The 22567-nt window shown below is 44.5% G+C and overlaps 2 protein-coding genes across 2 annotated transcripts; one reads left to right on the forward strand and one right to left on the reverse strand.

The window, feature by feature from the left end:
• Window positions 1–1004: 1004 nt before the first annotated feature.
• On the forward strand, window positions 1005–5722 carry LOC136513417 (protein PLASTID TRANSCRIPTIONALLY ACTIVE 14-like). Its single transcript, XM_066507424.1, has 12 exons — window positions 1005–1278; window positions 1408–1545; window positions 2080–2205; window positions 2667–2795; window positions 2919–3008; window positions 3083–3233; window positions 3705–3814; window positions 4283–4351; window positions 4715–4820; window positions 4908–5105; window positions 5192–5234; window positions 5360–5722. Exons 1-12 carry the CDS (start codon window positions 1036–1038, stop codon window positions 5436–5438), a joined length of 1482 nt encoding a protein of 493 aa, XP_066363521.1. The 5' UTR covers window positions 1005–1035; the 3' UTR covers window positions 5439–5722.
• A 2594-nt stretch (window positions 5723–8316) lies between these two features.
• Window positions 8317–12394, reverse strand: LOC136512113 (TPR repeat-containing thioredoxin TTL1-like). Its single transcript, XM_066506110.1, has 7 exons — window positions 11307–12394; window positions 10613–10814; window positions 10332–10522; window positions 9912–10245; window positions 9627–9831; window positions 9312–9418; window positions 8317–9213 (listed from the first exon to the last, which is right to left on the reverse strand). The coding sequence occupies exons 1-7, from the start codon at window positions 12218–12220 to the stop codon at window positions 9052–9054; spliced, it is 2115 nt and encodes a 704-aa protein (XP_066362207.1). The 5' UTR covers window positions 12221–12394; the 3' UTR covers window positions 8317–9051.
• Window positions 12395–22567: the final 10173 nt, after the last annotated feature.

Below are 22567 nucleotides of genomic sequence, written 5' to 3' on the forward strand. Positions count from 1 at the left end.
AAAATTTGGATTGAGCACTAGGAAAAATAAAAAATATTAAAAAAAGAAAATTCTCAAACATTCTAATCGATGTATAAACACATTTTGAAAACTTTCCACAATAAAACACATGAGATGCGACCAGCATGAGTGCAAAACGCGATAATGTTGGCTGCATTCATGCCAGTTGTAAACTTGTGTTTTTATTGCAGAAATTCTCAAAATATGTTTAGACGTAGATTTGTATGTTTCATGAGTTTTATATATATTCCTGGATGGTTTCCAATCTTATAAAGCTAAACCCAACATTTAGAAGCTTTAGAGATATTTTCTCATGAGCTCCAAATATTTTATTTTGGCTTCTCATATCCTAATGTATCTCTAGGATTTTTCTTGGGTTATTTAGAAGCTTCAAGATACTTTATTCCTTTTCGTGGTTTCAAATCCTTGTTTACTAGTCTTTTTTTCGATAAAAAAAGGACGACATGCCACAAAACCACTGTTAACTATTATAAGGGGGTAATTTGTTCGGTTTTAATAGTTGAAGTGTAAGATCTATAGTTTTGAGTTGAGGGGAGTTTTCCAAACTCAACAATAAATGCAGGAGTGTTATATGGGATCCTTAGGGATTTTTGTTTGAACGAACAACAGCAAAAACACAATAACCTACCTCATTGCTACACAACGTGAGAGAATCAAAGACGACCTTGGAGTAGATTCTTTGTTCTTGTAATTATCTTCTTTTTTGAAACACGGAAATTTCACAAAAATTATATAGAAACTTTATAGGACACTAGAAAACCCAGAAAATAGGAAAAAACTTCATTCCAAAGAGACCTTCAAATCGAATGCATATTTCTCTGCCGATCCTATCAAACCAAATGGATGAACAATAATTTTTTTAAAAATTCCCTGTGACATCTCAAACGGAAGGGATCAGGGCTTCCCGCCTTCACAGTCGGGAAAGCGGACTTACGCTGCCCAACGCCGCACGCCCGCCACCCAACAGATAACGTCTTCGGCGAGTCCAGTTCACCGTCCCTCACTGTCCTTGCCATGGCCACCCCCACCGCCTCCGCCCTCCTCTCCCCCTCTCTTCTCCCTAATCCGTCCCTCCGCCGCACTCCTTGGCGACCCGTCGTCCGGCGGCTACCGCGTCCCTTACGCGCGGGCCGCCCGCGCCTGCAGGCGCCGCCGCCAGCGCCTCCCCCGGTGGCGGAAGACGCGTTGGAGCGGGACGAAACGCCTCCGCTCAGGCTGCTCGAACCACCGCAGGAGGACGACCCCTTCCCGCCCGAGGTCCTATCCCTTTCCCTCTCGCTCTTGTCGCTCGCTAACGGACGCGGGAGCTCTGGTCTCGCCGCTAAATTTTGAATCGCCTCACTGATGATGATCGTGTATGTGCGTACGTCATCGCAATGTGTGCAGATGGAGCCCGCGGACCCTGACTTCTACCGGATAGGATACGCGCGGATGATGCGCGCCTACGGGATCGAGTTCCTCGAAGGCCCCGACGGCATGGGCGTCTACGCTTCCCGGGACGTGGAGCCACTCCGCAGAGCTAGAGTGAGACACTTCATTCAACAATTCTCCCCTTGTCCGATCACTAGCTAGGGCTTCTCCGATCAGTCTGAGGCTCAAATCACCAGCTCAGTGCAGCTGGAGACGTCCTTCACCACACTAGTTAGTGTTTGGATGTAGCACCTGTGAATCTGTGATTGGGTTGGAATTTGGAAACTGTCATGCGAATAAGTGACTGTTGCAGTATACTGATTAGATCTGGCAACTTATTTCCTTAGTGGTACACACTTACACTATCTTTTTAGTAAGTAGTATACAATTACCATAGGAAGTCAAAGTTAATTGCTACATACTTGCTGCTGCCAAAAAATATGGCTTATATAGTTACATGTCTGCTGAAATGCCAGACCCACGTGTTAAATTCTTCATCTTGATGTGTGCTATAGGCCTATCCTGTTCAACAGAATTATATGATATTCTTGGCACGCTGAAACTGTTTGATTAACAGGTTTGGTTCTTTTAGTACACAATGATGAACAACGTTATTGAAAGATGTGCTGATTTTGCTTCCTTTTCCAGGTGATTATGGAGATTCCGTTGGAACTGATGCTGACTATAACTCAAAAGAAACCTTGGATGTTCTTCCCCGACATTATTCCACTAGGTCATCCAATATTTGACATTATTGAGTCAACAGATCCAGAGGTAAGTGGATCAAATCTTTCATCGCAAAGAGAAAACTGAACTCTTAAGATGCCATCACTAGTTTCTGTTGGATGTTTAGAGAATTAGTTAATAGCTTTGTCATGCTAATCGTTTTGTTAATCAGTTGTTGGCTTTGTATATTTATTTTGGGATTCATTCTGTAACAGCCATCTAACTGAACGGTGTTGAAGTTGCAATTGTATGGGTGCAATTTAGCATTCAATATTCATACAGTACTTTAGTTTCAATACAACTAGGATCTGCATAATTGATACTCCAGAGCAATTCATGTGCACATTCCATCCATATGGTTGATGTTATAAACCCATAATGCTCAGTTAAATTAGAGAGGAGTGATACCACTTTCAAAAACTCAATCCTCTTTTCTTCCTTCAGCAAATATTAAAGCATCAATAAGTGATGTACGCTGCAAGCTGATGTAATTTGTATTACTCTTGCAGACAGATTGGGATCTAAGATTAGCATGCCTTCTTCTATATGCATTTGATATAGAAGACAACTTTTGGCAGTTATATTCTGATTTTTTGCCAAGTGCTGATGAATGCACTAGTTTGCTGCTGGCACCAAAGGTATCCAAAAGCTAACGTAAAGTATATACTTCTGCTTTGTCCTTTTTTTTTTTTTTTTTTTTTGAGGAAGCTTCTTATACCTGATTCTGCAGTTTGAATGAATTCATATGCCTGGCTTTCTAGGAAGATCTAATGGAACTAGAAGATGAAGATCTTGCCTCACAAATGTTACAACACCAGCGGCGAGCAATTGACTTTTGGCAAAAGCATTGGGTATACTTCTTTACTATTACACTAGCTTACCTTCCTCGAGCTCCTCTAACACTAACTTGATGGGTAATATCCAGGACAAACCAATTCCTCTAAAGCTGAAACGCCTTGCCTGTGACCATGAGAGATTTCTCTGGGCACTGAGTATAGTACAGTCTCGTTCTGTCAACTTGAAGTTGAGAATGGGAGCCTTCATCCAAGATGCGAATGTGCTAGCACCTTATGCCGGTATTTCTTTCCTTTAATTTTCGCAATTGCTGCTTTTCCCCCTCCAGTATGCATAGGCACCTAAGCCAACAACACGGCGCTAGTGTTATGAGCCTGAGATGATAATCACGTAAATATGGTTAATTATGTACTTCAATTGGACTTCTACTCTACTTTGTTTTGTAGTTTTGTATGCTGATATATATACTGTTACACAGATACAACATTCTAGCATTTGACTTAGATTGAGATGTAAGCTAGAACTTAAAACTCATCCTAGATAATCTCTATAACAGGAATGATGCTTGTACATCGTAGAACTGTTGAGATAAGAACCATAAATACATCTACTGTCACATGTAACACCAGATATTTCTCCCAGTCATGCATTATAGTTATTCGCCTTCAAAATATTGTTCTGACTGCTAGCACGTTTCCCAGTTATCTGATTAGGAGTACTTTAGCTAAATCATGATTTGTCTTTCTCCCCAGATATGTTGAACCACTCGCCCAATGCTAATTGCTTCCTGCATTGGCGTTTTAAAGATCGTATGCTTGAAGTTATGATTAAGGCTGGACATGCTATCAAGAAAGGAGATGAGGTATTGTCTAGGATGTATGCTCATCTTAACTTTTCCCCGAGCAAAGGATTACTTAGTTTATGTTGTTAGTGAAGTTAAATGCTCTGTTTTCATGGATTTATGAACATAATCAATGCTGCACATGCACCTTGGTTGCAGACCTCACGTTTTTGTTAACACAAGGCCTAAATAACTGTTAAAAAAATAATGGATAGTAAAATGACGCCGAAAAGGGCAGTCATTAAAATTGTGTAAATGTTAGATCCATTCGCAACCTTTTTTTCTATTATTATGCACTTGTAATTAGATCATTCCATTTCTCCAGTCCCGTGTTGGAAAGTTTCTCTATCCCACGTACCAATAGAAATATCACTGCACAGCCTTGTTCTAACAGTCTCTGCTAAAATATGCTATCCTCACAAAGTCTATTCTTCCAAATTTTTATGCCATTTTTTTATGACGCTCTTTGGCCCATGTGCTCATGTGCAGATGACAATAGATTATATGAGTGGCATGAACAGCAAATTTATGGAAAGATATGGCTTCTCATCACCAACGGTATGGCCATGCACTTGTATCTTATTGATGTTTACTTTTATGTATAAGGATGTAAGAAAATTTTTTCTTTGTGATTTCTTTGATATCGGATAACTGTCAGTTGAATTGTATCTGTGAAATCAAGATCCTGCTTCTAGGAAACTAGTCTAGTTTTGAAGTATTCTGTGCTGCTTCTTATAGGCACCGCAATGCAGTGTCTGTTGGAAAAAATATATAATGCCCTTTTGCACAACTTTTGGTGTACCACACACACCACAATGCAGCACCTGTTGAGAAATTACAACCCCATTATGTACAACATGTGGCATACCATTTTTAGACTGACATCTTATGTTGCTTGTGTATGCGAAACCAATTCTGCAGAATCCTTGGGAGCTCATAAATTTCTCGAGCCCTGCAACGATTCACATGGATTCCTTCTCATCTGTCTTCAATATTGCTGGCTTGCATGATGAGCTGTACCACAATTGTATGAATCACTGCACAATACTTCCTTACTGGTCGAATGTGTCTGTTTAACATTGATTTTGACCACCCTGTTTGTATTTGCTTTCAGCTGCGTTGCCCTCAGTAGAAACTGACTTTGTCGATGGAGCAGTTGTAGCAGCAGCCAGAGCATTGCCAACATGGTCAGACGGTGACGTTCCTGCAATACCTAGTGTGGAGAGAAAATCTGCTCAGGTGCTGCAAGAGGAGTGCCGCCAAATGTTGGATTCATTCTCAACTACTATCGAGGAAGACCAGCAGATCCTAGGTAAAGTGCTGTGTTTCATGGTTTTCCATAGGACTGTGTTTCATAAGAGCACCCCGAACTGAAACAGATTTTGACTTATGTTCCAGATTCCGATGTACATATCAGCAAAACCCGAGAAATTGCAATCAAGTAGGTGAACTAACTATTTTGTTATGATTGCTAGTGTTTCATATTTGGGCCTGCATGTGGATCATGAAGCATACAGCTTTTCAACAATCGGTTGTTAAGATTACCTTCTTTCATTCTACGTGCAGGTATCGGCTGCACCGAAAGATGCTCCTACAGAAAATCATGGACGCACTGGACATCTACCAGGATAAAATTTTGTTCTAGCTGTATATTCGGCGCTACTTCTGCTCGGTTAGAACACAGAACTATTATCAGTTCTACTGCTAGTAAACTTAGGGCCATTTGATGTTTTAGCGTCCTGGAGGGCAGGCAGTCACCACTCACCACCCCTCTTGTAGAAAGGGGATTTTGTAGGGCTGCCTTCAGTTAGTGTTTGTAAGGTGTCTTGATTCCACTTCCTAAACTTCGCTGTCTATTGAATGTTTGGACACATGCATGGAGTATTAAATATAGACTATTTATGAAACTAAATGCACAGATTAAGACTGTTTTGCGAGACGAATTTTTTAAGCCTGATTAGTCCATGATTTGACAATGTGGTGCTACAGTAAACATATGCTAATGACGAATTGATTAGGCTTAATAAATTCGTCTCGTGGATCACTAACGGATTCTGTAATTTGTTTTTTTATTAGTATATGAACACTCCCACGTGACACCTCCTAACTTTAGTCACTTAATTCAAACCGTAGAGGATCCCAAAAGGAAAACAAACATTACCAAGGCCTCGTTTAGATGCTGAAAAAATTTCAACCCGATGAATAGTACCACTTTCGTCTTATTTGATAAATATTGTTCAATCGTGGACCAACTAGGCTCAAAAGATTCATCTCGTGATTTCCAACTAAACTGTGTAATTAGTTATTTTTTTACCTACATTTAATACTCTATGCAAGCGGCTAAAAATTGATGTGATGGAGAGAGAGTGAAAAAACTTGGAATTTTGGTGGCATCTAAACAAGGCGCAAGAGCTGGTTGCCAGGAAATATAGCTGTAAGTTCCAGTCAGAAAGCTGCCGTGTAAACTTGTTTCCATAGGGCATACTGTAGGCCCATAGCCAACTGCACATCTCTGAGGCTCAACTTCAACAACAACTGACATTGCTGAAGCCTGTGGCCTGTGTGAATGTTCTGTGAACCTGACACTGGCCCGGTCGGCAACGGCAACCCAACGATCCAATCATGGGAAGCTGCACTTGGACATGGCCTAGTGGTGCTCGTGCAGTGAGAGGCGGAGGCGGCAACGGTCCACCGGCAGGCGGCAGGCGGCAGTCCATACCATTACCAAAACACCAACGGGCGGCTGCCTGCCTGGCGTCCATTGCGAGCTGCCACGCACACACACGCTGAATTGTCGGCCCGTGAACAACGGGAGGCAACGGCAGGATGGACACCATCTCTACTAGCTGTGCTGTGCACAAACCTGAGCTGAGCAAGCATAAGGCCTTCCCAACGCTACTTTTTTTTTTTTGGTAGTAGCTACAAGAGCCATGTAGGATCGAATAAAAATATAGATGCTCTGCCCACTTACGGAAGCTGCGTATGCTTGGAGAGAGAAGATGGTCCATGCTAAAAAAAGAAGGGAGAGAAAAAATAAAGGTGAGACATAATGAAAGAAAAAAAGTTTCTTTACAAATCACTTGTATTGTGTGAATAGTAGTCTCATCACTTTATTTGTATTAGAACCGCTAAGAGTGATAGCCTCCATCGATGATGCCCTAGGTTACTTCACTAGCACACCGACTTCACCTGCACACCATGCAAGAGCCTAGGAGTACTCCCTCCACTGTTGCCTAGCTGTTTGTTTTTGTCCTTTATTCGACTGGACTTAGACCTTGTTTAAATCTAGAGCGTAAAGTTTTGAAGTGTCACATTAGATGTCACATGGAGATGTCGTATGGAGTGTTTGGATACTAATAAAAAATAAATTACAGAATCTGTCAGTAATCCGCAAGACGAATTTATTAAGCCTAATTAATCCATCACTAGCACGTGTTACTGTAGCAACACATTGTCAAATCATGGACTAATTAGGCTTAAAAATTTTGTTTCGCAAGCTGTGTAATTAGTTAATTTTTTTAGTCTATATTTAATACTAAATGTATGTGTCTAAACATTTAATAGGATAAGAAGTAATTTTTAGGGGAGGAACTAGACAAGGTCTGGATTTTCTTTGTTTGCTGCTGTATTCATGTGTTCCTGTCGTGTCGGCAGCAAGTTTTCAAAGGAGGGAGACGAGAGACAGATGGAATCTGGCCAGCCTTGCCTTGCCATGCGTGCAGAGCATCTGATCTACGGAGTACAGTATAATAGCTAGCAGATCCAGTGCAACTTCCATGGCTGAGCTGAGAATATACTACTGCTCCAGCCAGTACTGCTCCACTTCCATTTGGGACTGAAACTTGCCGTGGGTACCAACCCTGTCTCGTGAACATGGACGCAGCGGCGGCGAATCGCCCAGGGCCCTGTCTGCATTGGAGTATGAATCGCCCAGGAGTACTATGCTGCTCCAGCCCAACCCAACCCAAGCAATCAACAGCACCAACCAACCAACCAACTTGCTATTCACATTCAGGCAAAAAGAAGCTGCTGCATTCAGGAGAGAGGGCTCGGGCTCAGATGGACTGACTGGGGACCCAAATCCATAGATGGCCAACAATCACAAGCTCAAAAGCCCTGTCCTCCTACCACTGCAAACCTCACTGGGAACAGTGGCAAGCGCCTACTGTTCCTAGCTTAGCTGATGGCAGCCAGGCAGCGTTGGACGAATCACAGGCAGACAAAGCAAACGCAGCACACACGGCACAGGGGCCAGCACACTCCATGCTTATTCATCCATCCCCATATCAACACATGACCGGACTCTCATGCCACATGCAAACATGCATCATGCTAAGCTACAGGCTTGCAGTACAGGCGACAGCAGTACCAGCAGAAGCCTAATTGTGGAATGAACATGTAGAGAGGCGTGAAGCTGATGATACATGGACCTCACCAGCTGCTGTGCTGTGTGATCCGGAATGGAAGCTTATTTGCAAGTATGGAAAACCAACAGGGATCAACAAGATCTGAGTCGGAAAACAGGAAAGAATAGATATATCTTTTATTCATAGAAACAAATGTCAGCATGAACTATATATATAGTATATATGTATCAGCGCCACAGACCACCAGAAAGGCATATACTATATGCAAATGACATGAACCACACCAGCCACCTCCCTGTTTTGTCTCTCTACATACCATACCAATAGCACGATTCAACTATCCTCTCCCTCTCTACAATGGCAACTAGACCTGTACTCCTCATCTGCCGCCTCCGAATCCGAATCTAGTACCGCCTTTTCTCCACAGTGAACCAATCTATGAATGGGTTTGATGTATTGCTATATGGGATATATGTACATGTAACAAGAAAACCAGCCAGCCGTTTACCTATTCTCCTCTCTGACAACAGCATGCATCCAAGGAACACCACACAAGGAGCCTTTCTTCAGGAGTGGACTTATCATTTAGGCAGGCACAGCCAAGCGATGCATGAGATGGAAGAATAGCTTAAGCTGGGTTAAATGGTGGCTGGAAATAGTTGCAATAGGAGGAGCCTAAGTGAGACAAGGACTAAGACCACAGGGAAGGGAGAAATGCACTATACTACAGGAGGTTCCTTCTTTGTATAGCAAGATTGCTCAACATGCCTAATAGGGGGTTATACCGAGCTGGTGAAATGCTGTGGAGACTGTGATATTATATAGGGACAAATTTGTTGGCGAAATGTTGGCAGGTGACACTAACAGGACCAATGAACTGGGTACCAGACCTCAAGAGCTGGAGACAGCATAGTGCCTCACAGAATAGCGCAAGACCTGTAAGCTAGGGCAGATCATCTCCTTCACTCTCGTGCCATCCTTGTAAATTTTGAAGCTTGGGACTACTCGCACATTCTCTGCCCTTGCTAACAGAGGGCTCTCGTCAACATTTACCTGCAGGGTTGGATACAGATGTTTGATTAGAAATTTGGAAACTCATATCAGATGCAGTTAATTTCAGCAATTGATGCGAGATACGTTAGGTGCAATACCTTCAGAAAATTCACTGCAGGGCACTCAGAGCAAAGGGAGTCCACAGATGAGGTAATTTGTGCACATTGCTTGTTCGTTGTAGCCATGAAGTAAAGAACAGACACACCTGAAAAAAATGCCACATAAATAACATTCACTCCATATACTGAACTGAATATGTATTATGCATGTCAAACGACATTGATATATTAGAATGGGCAGGGCTGGTTAGCTATTCACTTCTTAGCACAACAAGAATCAATAGGGAGGTGAAATGACTATAACAGGCTAGGGCCTAGGGTACGGCAGAATAAGCATGTAGAGGAGAAACTCACCAGGTGAATGGATAGCATCTTGGAGTTGCTCTAAGCTGGTAATTTCTTCAACTCCCCCTCCAAACTTCATATTGGACACCTCCTCTCCACGGGCTGTCTTTAATGCGACTTGGGCATGGAACAAGGACTCTGCAACCTCCGTGTCACCAGGAAGATCCTTGCGAAGCACCTCATAGTCCCGCACACAATCAGCCCAACGCTCAAGCTAATAAAATATTAAATGAAGGTGTCAATAACAAAACCGGTGAATAATCATGGCTGTAATGATGCATGTAAAATCCTTACCTTTGCATAGGACGCTGCACGTCTTAACAGAGCCTTTGTGTAGTTAGGTTGGACTCTTAGGGCCTCGTTGCAGTCCTCAACAGCTTTTGCCCACCGACCCAGCTTTGACCAGCAAGCTGCCCGATTGCAGTATAGTACTGGATTTGAGGGCTCATATTTCAGCCCTTCACCATAGGCTACAGACGCTTCAGCAAACTTGTCTGCCTTAAAAAGGTCATTCCCCTGGGCTCGAGCCATTGCGACTAATCTCACATTATTTAGGATCACTTCAACCTCTGAGCTCACACGATCAATAAGCTTAGCCTTCTCAGCCAGTGCAACAGCTGAATCAAACCTGCAGAAACAGGTTTCAATCATTGTGTCACTAGAACCAAGGAAAGAAGGCGACAAATCATGATTCTCAAGGCTCGGTATTTGTACCTTCCAAATGCCATGTTGACCTGGGCTTGGACAATATGGACATAAGAATCAGCTGACATGCCTGAGCCTGAGACTTTGGTTGGCATTGAAGGCAATGATGCATTATCCAATTTCAATAAGCCTGTAATAGTCGAATCAGCTTCCTCTAATTTGTGCAACCGAAGCAGTGCTTCCGACCTCAAGGCAAGAAGCTGCAGTGCAAAAGTACGGTTCCCTTGTGAATGACTCGATTACCAGGAAAAGGCAACATATTTTCAAACAAAATTATAATGAAGGGTTACCAATCTAGAGGAGTCCGCTCCAATGGCAATGGCTGCATCAGCTTCCCTGAGTGCACTCTTCCAATCTCCAATTTTCCTTGCATCCATGCATCTCCCTTGATGGATTTCCACCTCATGCAGCTTCTGCCACTCAGCAGGGTCAGACTGGTTTACACTTCCAGCCAGTGTGAAGTGCGTCCTTGCCTTCTCAATCATCCCAAGCCTGCAATATGGTAGCCAGTCAGTCATTGTGCAATCGAGAAAAACTTACATTTTTTCAATTATACAATCAGGACCACTATTAAAAAAATATGAGATTATCCCCGACGTGGTCAAAGCACAATCGATAATGCAGGTAAGCAGTCCCTATCAGCTGCATTGTGTGATGCACATCGTGTTAAGTCCACATTAACTCATTGCAACATACTACCAACTATAAAGATGCAAACTTTCTCATGTTTCTCATGTAATCACAGGATTAGAGCTTTTACTTCCAAAAAAGCTAGAGAAGAAACAGTAATGATCAGCACCATAACTGTAATAATCCCAAATCAGATCAACATGCCACAGGGAAGTGACGGAAAAGGAGCAGCATATTGGATTTGCACGCAAGCAAAGCGGAGACAAATATGCGAGATCTATGGATGCAATTCCATTTCATTCCAGAGCAGGAGAACAGGCATGCGCAGACAAGGCAAGCGAAGGAAAGTCTCACCGGAGGCATAAGCCGGCGAGGCGGCCGTGCGCACGGCCGCTGGCCGGATCGAGGCGGACGGCCTCCTCACACTCGCGGAACGCTTCTGGTAGGCGGCCGAGCCCGATGAGCGCGGCGGCGCGGTTGCCGCGGCACGCGGCGCTGTCGGGGCAGAGCGCCACGGTACGGTCGTAGTGCCGCAGCGCCTCGGCATGGCGGCCCTTCTTGTACCACTCGTTCCCCGCGCGAGTGATTTCCTGCAGACCACCGCTGGTGGCCGGCAGCGCAGGGCACCTCGCCGGGGACCTCGAGGAGTTGTTGCTGTGGAGCAGCGGGGCCGCGTCAACGCTGGTCCTCGCGGGAGTCGCTCCCCCGCCACTCCCGCCGCCGCCGCCGCGCATGATGCTGCCATGGCCGTAGTGACCGGTGCCGGATCCGAGAACGACCGGGCGAGCGCGCAGCGGCTGCGTGGCGGCCGCCGTCGCCCCCGCGACGCGGCCGGACGGGCAGATGTTGCCGGTGGGGAGCGCAATGGTGAGCGGTGAGCTGGCGGTGCTCCCGCTCCCGCCGCCTCCCCCTCCTCCTCCGACGCTGCCGGCGCTGCTGCTGGCGCCGGAGAAAATGAGCGGGCCAGATCCGGAGCGGCGGTGGCCAGGCGGGCGCGGCAGGTTGGTGCTCTCCGGCGCCAGCTCGCCCGAGTGGCTCCCCCGGCCTCCCCTCCCCACGGCCGCATTGCCCGGCGCCGGCGACTTGGCGGAGCCGGCAGAGGAGGACGAGGACGAGGGCGTCGTTGCCGGGCGCAGGCGCAGCGGCGAGACCGGCGAGCCGAGATCCGCGAAGACGTCGGCTTTCCGGTCCGGCTTGTCCCTGGCGGCGTCGTGCAGCGTGAGCGCGGCGGCGCGGAGGCGCATCCGGTCACGGTCGGCCTCGGCCATCACCGGAGGTCGGGTGGGTGGGTCACGGCAGCCGACGCGAGCAGCAGCAGCGGCAGTCCCCTCGCCGACCACGCCCAGGCAGAACCGCAGAGGCAGGCATACAAGAGAAGTACACAGCTGGTGAACAAGGACAGCAGAGGCGAGTTGGCGCTCCCACAGAGAGACGCGGAGGAGCGCGTGTATATGTATGTATGTATGCGCGGTGGGTCTTGGCTGTTCGGCACGCAATAACCGATCGTAGATTATTTATTATATGGGTTATTTTGAATTATTTATTACTGTTGTTTTTGTGTAAAAGAAAAATAATTTATAATCCATAATTATATACGAGCAAGTGAACATGTACTTTGCTGTATAGCTATACTCTCCTCTCTCTCCAACCAACCAGGAAGGCAAGAAGAGGGATTTCTTATGTGTCATTAAAAAAAATCGTAATGTCCTGTGTGTCTCTGGAAAAGTTCAGTAGTCTTCAACGTCACTGCTCTAATTTTTTTGTGCCATCTATGCCACTACCGTCAGTTTAGAATCTAATGCCGTCAAACTGCAAGTGTGAAAAGTCAAAAATACCCTTATGTCTAAATATGTCATTATTTTTTTTAGTATCTTAACGACTTCAAATGAAAAAACTCAAAACTAGAAAGTTGTAGATCTCGTTGAGATATATAATTTTCATATAAAAATTATTTTCATTTAATTCCGCAAAAAAATATATATGATTTTTCTAAGATATATTAATCATATAAAATCATATTTTTTACGGAATTAAATGAAGATAATTTTTATATGAAAATTATAGATTTCGATAAGATCTACAACTTTCTAGTTTTAAGTTTTTTCATTTGAAGTCGTTAAGATGCTCAAAAAAAAAATTAATGACATATTTAAACATAAGGGTATTTTTGATTTTTTTACACCTGCAGTTTGACGGCGTTAGAGCATAAACTGACGGCAGTGGTATGGATGGCAAAAAAAAATTAGAGCAGTGACGTTGAAGACCGCTAAATTTTTCTAGAGATACACGAGACATTACGGTCTTTTTTTTTAATGCCACTAGTAATTCCCAAAAAAAAAAAAAGGGAGAGCGAGCGCACAGGTACAGCTACAGCTACAGCCTACCGCTACCAGTGTGGTGGTAGCAGTAGCAGGACGAAGTGAGAGCGAAGGAAAGGAATAGCCGAATAGGAGGGAGGGGGGGGGGGGGGGGGGGGGGGTGATAAAAGAGATCTCGTGATAAAACCGTAGCTACCTCCATGCAGATGAATTCACAAGGCATACAGGAGAAGAGAAGTACTCCGTAGGCAAGTAGCACTCGATTTGGTTTACACTATTACTGTTGATCTGGTTTTTCCAATGGCTCACACCTCTTGTCCTTAAACCCTATATCCTCTCCCTCCTTGTCATTCCTCGCTCTCTACTTCATGTTCTCCGGCGAGTGTGAAAGCATTTCTATGTTAACATCTCATTTACGGCGTTTGTGTCCCCACTCTGCCCTCTTTCTTCGTCTCTGGCGGCTCCCCGCTACTGCATCACGTCGCCACCCACTATTGCCACGCTAATCCGGTTTTCCCAGGCTATCACCATGACGCCTACGTCGTAGCCCCTAAAGATGGCAATGGGTAAAATCCGCGCGGATACTAGCCCTAGATATCCATACCCGCGAGCAAAAATCCGTGCCCGTGCCCGCGCCCGTTAACCGTCACGGGTAGAAAACCATGTCCGTGCCCGCTATCCGTGGATATCACATGCCCGTGGGCACACCCGTATACCCGCAAAAATGAAGCAACAAAGCACCCAACCATATCTTAATAGCAAGTAAGAAACAATATATCAAAAAATAAACGTCTATATCTCAACATTAGATAAAGTATGATACATTGATCATACAAGAGTAATCAAAAGTACGTCTACATTAGTGTATCTCAAGTCATCACAAATTAACACGAATAAAGACATACAACCGTATATAGACTTATAGGGTCATTGGCGCGGGTCTAGCGGGTTTGCGGGTGCGGATATCATTTTTCCATGCCCACGAGCAAATATCCATCGGGTTTAGAATCACACCCATGCCGTGCCCGTGGGCACAAACTTAAACCCATATCCATACCCATCGGGTTTTCTATCCGCGGGCACGCGGATATTCTGTGCCCGTTGCCATCTTTAGTAGCCCCACCCAACAGTCTTCCCTACTACCCGATCGACGGCGCCATCGCCGCCCCCGCGCCCGTCGCTAGTTTGGCATACCATCCACAAACCCCCTTCCCTTCTAAGCATATCAAGGATAGATAAACCCTAACCCGCTGAAAACCTCGCTCAAATGGTTAAGATGACGCAATGGAGACCTAATCCAGGTACGTGGCGTTCATTGATTGGTGACAAAATCGAATGATGTAGATTGAAACACTCGAGTATAGTACTAAGTGTATAACATTTTTTATTCACAAAGGGACAAAAGTTAATATATACCGCCAGAAATACCTAGTACAAATATATGACATGGTTAAAGCAAGGAACTTTCCTAACAAATATAGTGAAACTTTCCTTGCCATACTTAGCAGAATATATTTTTAAATATATATTGTTAGTCAGAGTTTAAAGTTTTCCTTGCCATACTTAGCAAAATATATTTTCAAATAAATATTGTTTGTCAAAGCTTTTTATATATAACTGAACTCAAAGTTATCGATTATTCTTTAAAGCTCAATGTCAAAGTTTTTAAATAAATATGGTGGCGTGGGGCCGGCGGCCAGTTGGAGCCAGTGCATTGCCACGCACAGCGCTGGCCGCTGGTGGCGTCCCGCGTCCTTCTTCGGTCTGCCTTTGGTCTTCGACCGTTTGCAGTTGCAGGCAGCCCATTTGTCCAAATTTCAGCGTTTGTCTGGTGACCTCGCCGGCCGTTTTTGAGTTTGAGTTTGGCCCAGCCAGCTAGGAACGAATGAAGTTCTCGGTAATTTTCATGCATGTCGAGTTAATTTTCTCTCCTTGGACACGTGGATTTTTTTTTCTGTTCCCTTGATTTTTCTTAGCTCTTCTCCTTTCCCTCTCTCTCTCTCTCTCTCTCTCTCTCTCTCTCTCTCTCTCTCTCTCTCTCTCTCTCTCTCTCTCCCAATGCAATCTACGATGAGATTCTCACAATGTTTGAAACATAGGGCTGAACATTAATCTTTCATATTTAGATCATTATTATAAAATAGGCTAGCTTTTAGCCTTGAGATCCAAACAATCCCTTAGTACTTCCTCTCTCTTTGAAAAAACCAGAGAGACTTTAGGCACCATCCCTAAAGGAAGAAAAGGCCGAAGGTAGAAAGATAAGAGGAGTAATTGGATGAAATGTTGTTGGAGATCTAGTGGTAGGACCGAGGTTCAAGTATGGTTGAGAGTAAGGCCGCGTCTGCATTGATTTTGGAGTGAGCTCAACTGGCCGGCCCAATAACTAGTCTTGTAGGAGAACAAAATCGCCTCATAAGTTTTGACAAGGTGAGCCTAAAAGCTATATATTCTATTATACTTTTGCCTATAAGAATCAAACATGCTTCTAACCTACGTTGATTTCTTGCTAGGCAAGGCGAGCAAGGAAATTACCAAAAACACATCCTGAAACACGCACGTCGCTACAGGAAGCAGTGCTCGAACACGTGTTGACACGAGATTAGACTATGTGTGCCTCCCTCCTTTCCCCACACGCACGCCTCATCTCCCTCCTCTTTGGCGGTTGTTAATGGGTTAGGGCTTTCAGGGGGCCCTTCATGCCCTGACAACCTTAGACGAGGAGGGGCCAGTGTGTCGACGGTCGGACCGACATTGGTGGTAGGTCGACGGGCGACGAGTGAGGGGGGGGGGAGGGGGCGCTGCCAAGCGAACGGCGATGGACATCTGGTGGACGGAATTGGCAACAGGGGCGAAGCTTCCATTTCTTCCTCCTCCGACTAAGACTAGGGGATCAGAGGGCGCGAGCGAGTAGTGATTGGGGTGGATAGGCTGGAGGCGGCGCAAGCGGTGTGAAAGCATCTAGGCCCCTAGTTGGATTTCGGTGATTAATGTCAATACAAGATTACTATGACTAACGTGTGTTTTGCAGAGGCAATTAAGTTAGGTCATGGTAATGGAGATCGATTGGGCAATCGAGGTTGTCATGCCCCTACGATGGAAATCGTTTCGGTTTTCAAAGGATGGACGACAAGGTTAAGGATAACTAGTTCTAAGTGTCGATTGGAGTTGGAGAGACACTTAGAGTAGTTTAGGACTTTGTTTTTCCTTTGGCCGTACTATGAAGGGGGGTATGAACGAGTAGCTTGACCTAGTTGAGTCTAGTGAGTTAGGTGTGGTGCACACTTGTTAAAACTAGCTCTAGGTAGCTCCTATGAATGCCTAAGATCCTTTGGAGCAAACTTCATTCACATATGTTCGAAAGTTGAAAGTGAATGGAGGGTCAAACACTGACCGGATGCTGGCTCCGGTGCGACCGGACGCTGGCCGCAGGGTCCGGTCAGTTCGTTTGACTGAGGTGGTTAAGTCTGTTGTGACCGGACGCTGGAGGGTCGTGTGACCGGACGCTGAGAGCTAGCGTCCGGTCGACTCCAGTAAGGGTCCAGACTTGGGAAAGTGCGACCGGACGCGTCCGGTCAGTGCGACCGGACCCTGAGGGTTCAGCGTCCGGTCGAGTCCAGTAAGGTTCCAGTAAGGGTTTTATGCGACCGGACGCGTCCGGTCAGTGCTGACCGGACCCTGCCAGCGTCCGGTCGACTCTTTAATACTGGTTCGCGGGTAGAACTGACCGGAGCGTCCGGTCATCACGACCGGAGCGTCCGGTCACCCCGCAGAAGCTCATAACGGTTAGTTTTTCAGGCTGCCTTATAAATAGAAGCTCCACTCGTGAGTGGAGTAACTTTTGCTCATTCCAACAGCTGAGAAACACGTTTGTGAGTGCCAAGAAGAGCAAGGTCCTAGTGAGGTGTTTGTGATTTGAGAATCCAAGAGAGTAGCCTCACTAGCAAATCAAGAGTAGCAAAGTGTGCATCCATCTTCTCATTAGGCTTCGCGTGGTCAAGTGAGAGTTCGTGCTTGTTACTCTTGGTGATCGCCATCACCTAGACGGCTTGGTGGTGATTGGGAGTTTGGTGTTCACCCGGCGGAGCTTGTGGGTGACCCAACTCAAGTTGTGAGCGGCTTTGGGTGATTCGCCGCGACGGAGTGTCGAAGAATCAACCCGTAAAGAGCACTTGATCCTTGCGCGGATCAAGGGGGAGCTACACCCTTGCGCGGGTGCTCCAACGAGGACTAGTGGAGAGTGGCGACTCTTCGATACCTCGGCAAAACATTGCCGCGTTCCTTTCTCTCCCTATTTACTTTGAGCACTTACTTTGAGTATTTACTTTGAACAATTCAATACTTGTTTTACATCCATAGAATTGCTTGCTTGAGTAAGGTTGGAACATAGGTGGTGAGTTCGTTGTGCATTAGTTTGATAGAAACACTTTTCTAGGCACAAGGGGTTAATTGGGCTATCCGTAGGATTTGTTTATTGCAAGAGAATTTCGAATTAGCCCAATTCACCCCCCCCCCTCTTGGGCATCTTGATCCTTTCAATTGGTATCAGAGCCTCGTGCTCACGTTTTTAAGCTTAATCGCTTAGAGCAAGATGTCTTACGGGGATGGACCTCCTCCTATCTTTGAGGGAGATGATTTTCCATATTGGAAAATCCGCATGGAGGCATACTTAGAAGCTCTAGATGTTGGAATTCTTAGAGCCGCCTCTCAAGGGTTCCCCGCACCTAGGAATGCCGCACAACTTCAAGGCGATGAAGTAAATTATGAGAAATGGAATGCAAAGGCTCGCAACACCATTTTTAGAGGCCTTTGCAAAGAGGTGTTCAATCGTGTAAGGAACCACAAAGACGCCCATGCTCTATGGTCGGACGTTTGTGCGCTCCATGAGGGAACCAAGAGTGAGCGTGAGGAACGCTATCATCTTGTGATTAAAAAGCTAAATTCTTTTGAGATGTTTCCCAAAGAAAGTGCTAATGAGATGTATTCTCGATTAAATGTTCTTGTAGAGGAAGTCAATGGGCTTGGACTTACTCAAATGTCACCATCCGATGTTGTGAGAAAAATCTTGAGTGTTCTCCCCATTGATAAATATGGGCACATTGTGACCGTGCTACATCAAGGTGATCTTTCCACCGCTACACCGACACAAATCTTGGGAAAGATCAATGCTCATGAGATGTACATGCACATCACACCACAAGATGGCTCATCCTCTACAAAGAAGAAAGAGAAGGACTTAGCATTCAAAGCTAGCCAAGACAAGGGCAAAGCAAAACTTGAGTATGAGAGCTCAAGTGATGAAGATGATGAAGAAAGTCTTGCCCTCATGGTGAAGAAGACCACCAAGATGCTAAAAAGGCTAAATAAGAGTGGCATCAAGTTTGATGGCAAGAAGAAGAAGTTCTTCACAAGCTCAAGAAGAAAGCCAATCTCCGAGATGGATTGCTATAATTGTGGCGAACTTGGCCATCTAGCTCATCAATGCACAAAGCCCAAGAAAGACAAGTTCAAGAACAAGGGCAAGAAAGATGATTCAAGTGATGAAGATGAAAAGAAGAAGAACAAGCCATACAAGAAGAGAGATGGCAAAAAGAGGGACTTCTACAAGAAGAAGAAGAGTGGCAAGGCCTACATTGTCGGTGATTGGCTCACGGACATTGATTCATCAAGTGGATCATCCGATGATGAGAGTGACGATGAAAAGGTGGCCGCCATTGCTATTGATCTTGCATCTTCACCGCCACCATCGCCATCATCCTCTACACACCTATGCCTTATGGCCAAAGGTGAACGCAAGGTAACTAAGAGTGATGATAGTAGTGATGATGAACATGCTAGTGATGATAGTGATAGCGATGATGATGACTCACCTACATATGATGATCTTGTCAAAATACTAAGAAAATATACTAAGATCATTAGAAAGAGTAGAGCCACAAATGAAAAACTTGATGCTAAAAATGATTCACTCTTAGCTAAGTGTGATACATTAGAAAAGGCTAATGATGAGCTCAAAGAAACAAATGATTCTATATCATCCAAACTCAAGGAGCTCAAATCTTCTAAGAAAGAGCTTAAAGATAAAAATGATAAACTTGAGTGGGTGCACAATGAGCTTGTCACTAGTCACCATAAGCTAAAAGATGAATATACAACTCTAAAGATCAATTATGATACCCTTATTATTGCACAAGAATTCTTACCAAATGAGCCACATGATGCTACTAACCATGTTGTTAAGATTGATATAGCTACCTCATGTGATGATTTAATTGATGAAAGCATTGAGCATGGATCTAGTAGCAAGGGCAAGCAAGTGGTTGAGTGCAATGACTGTGATGAGTTTGTCAAGCTCAAGAGTGACAATGAGAAGCTCATGAAAGATCTTGAAGAAATAAAAAGTCACAACACCATTGTGCTAGAAACTCTTGATCATGACAAAGAGGTGATCCTTGAGAATGAGAAGCTAAAAGAAGAAATCAAGAAACTCAAGGAGGAAAAGAACAATGATATTCTCAAAGAAGAGAACAAGAAGCTCAAGATGGAGAAAGAGCATCTCAAGGTGGGATTGAGCAAGTTTGCTAGAGGCAAGCATCTCTAAAGTGAGCTACTCATGAATACCGTCATGAAGATGGATAGAAGTGGCATTGGATACATGGCAAGTGTAGAGAAGAAGAAGGCTCAAGCTCAACACCAACAATCAAAGCCAAAGCCAAAGCCAAAGAGATGTTTTGAGTGTGGACAAGAAGGCCACTTTGCTCATGAGTGTCAAACTCCACCACCACAACCCTTGCCCAAGCATGCTAGACCCTTTGCTTTCAATGCTCACTACATGCTTAGAAAAGATTCGAGTGGAAAGATGAAAGTCATGTTCTTAGGTCCCCCCAACAAGAGTAGGCCTAAGAAAATTTGGGTGGCTAAGTCACTTGTTGAGAAGGTGAAGGGCCCTCAACAAGCTTGGATCCCTAAAGCTTGAATCTCTTGTGTGTAGGTAAACTACAAGACCGGTGGAAGTCATTGGGTTATTGATAGTGGTTGCACTCAACATATGACCGGTGATCCACGTATGTTCACCTCACTAGATGAAGAGGTAGATGGACAAGAGAAAATAACATTTGGAGATAATTCTAAGGGCAAGGTCAAAGGATTGGGCAAAGTGGCAATATCAAATGATCATTCCATCTCCAATGTGCTCTATGTTGCTTCATTGAGCTTCAACTTGCTATCCGTTGGGCAATTGTGTGATCTTGGCTTTCAATGCTTATTCACCGAGAAGGAGGTTGTTGTATCCAAGGTAGATGACAATCAAGTGATATTCAATGGATTTAGATACAACAATTTATATCTAGTTGACTTCACCTCCGAAGATGCAAACTTGAAGACTTGCCTATTCACCAAAACAACACTTGGGTGGCTATGACATAGAAGACTTGCTCATGTTGGATGAGCTCACTCAAGAAGCTTATGAAGAATGATTTGGTGAGAGGGTTGAAGGATGTGAAGTTTGAGAAGGACAAGCTTTGTAGTGCATGTCAAGCCGGCAAGCAAGTTGCAAGCACTCATCCAACCAAAGCTTTCATGTCAACCACAAGAGTGCTAGAACTCCTACACATGGATTTATTTGGACCAACAACATACAAGAGTTTAGGAGGAAATCTCTATTGTCTTGTGATTGTGGATGACTATTCAAGATATACATGGGTGTTCTTCCTTCATGACAAATCCGAAGTTGCATCTTGTTTCAAGAAGTTTGCCAAGAGAGCTCAAAATGAATTTGAAGTGAAGCTCAAGAAGATAAGAAGTGACAATGGCAAAGAGTTTGACAACACAAACATAGAAGCTTATTGTGATGAAGTTGGAATCAAACATGAAGTCTCCGCAACCTATACTCCTCAACAAAATGGTGTAGTTGAGAGGAAGAACCGGACTTTGATCACTCTTGCAAGAACAATGCTAGATGAGTACAACACTCCCGAAGCTCTATGGGTGGAAGCAATCAACACCGCATGTTATGCATCCAACCGCCTATTTCTTCAAAAGTTCCTTGTCAAGACACCATATGAGTTGCTCAATGGGAAGAAGCCGGGCGTCTCCTTCTTTAGGGTGTTTGGTTGCAAGTGCTACATCTACAAGAAGCGGCAACACCTAGGGAAGTTTCAAAGGCGTTGTGATATAGGTTTTCTTGTTGGTTACTCATTGAAGTCCAAAGCATATAGAGTATTTAATCATGCCACCGGCTTGGTTGAAGAAACATATGATGTGGAATTTGATGAATCTAACGGCTCCCAAGGAGCACATGAGAATCTTGATGATGTAGGTGATGAACCATTGAGGGAGGCTATGAAGAATATTCCGGTGGGAGACATCAAGCCAAAAGATGATGAAGATGATGCACAAGTCATTAATCAACCCTCTTCATCAAATGTACCACAAGATGGTGAAAAAGTTGGGAGAGTAGAAAATGAAGATACTCATATCTCCCATGAACAAATGGTGGTACAAGCACAAGATGTTGATGCTCCACAACCTCCTCCTCAAGTGGTCAATAGAAGAAATACACCTCTCCTACAAGATCATCCACAAGATCTCATCATAGGGAGTCCAACAAAGGGGGTGATGACTCGATCTCAAAAACTTACTTCATTTATTGCTCATCACTCCTTTGTCTCTTGCTATGAGCCTACCAAGGTAGAAGATGCTCTTAAAGATCCGAATTGGATCAATGCCATGCATGAAGAGTTGAACAACTTCACTCGCAATGAAGTTTGGAATCTTGAAGAGCGACCAAAAGATGCAAGAGTCATTGGAACAAAGTGGGTGTTCCGCAACAAGCAAGATGATCAAGGTGTTGTTGTGAGGAACAAGGCAAGACTAGTGGCAAAGGGGTTCTCTCAAGTTGAAGGTTTAGATTTTGGAGAAACCTTTGCACCGGTTGCAAGATTAGAAGCCATCCGTATCCTTCTTGCATATGCATCACATCATGAAATGAAACTATATCAAATGGATGTGAAAAGTGCATTCTTAAATGGCTTTATTAATGAACTAGTCTATGTTGATCAACCTCCCGGGTTTGAAGACCCTAGATATCCTAATCATGTTTATAGGTTGTCCAAGGCACTATATGGGCTTAAGCAAGCCCCAAGAGCTTGGTATGAGCGCCTTCGGGATTTCCTTATTGAGAAGGGCTTCACCATTAGGAAGGTCGACACCACACTATTCACCAAGAAGCTTGATGGGCATATCTTCATTTGTCAAGTATATGTTGATGATATCATCTTTGGATCATCAAATGAAGACTCA

This window comes from Miscanthus floridulus, chromosome 16 (assembly GCF_019320115.1).
Source record: "Miscanthus floridulus cultivar M001 chromosome 16, ASM1932011v1, whole genome shotgun sequence".
Classification (NCBI taxonomy): Eukaryota; Viridiplantae; Streptophyta; class Magnoliopsida; order Poales; family Poaceae; genus Miscanthus; species Miscanthus floridulus.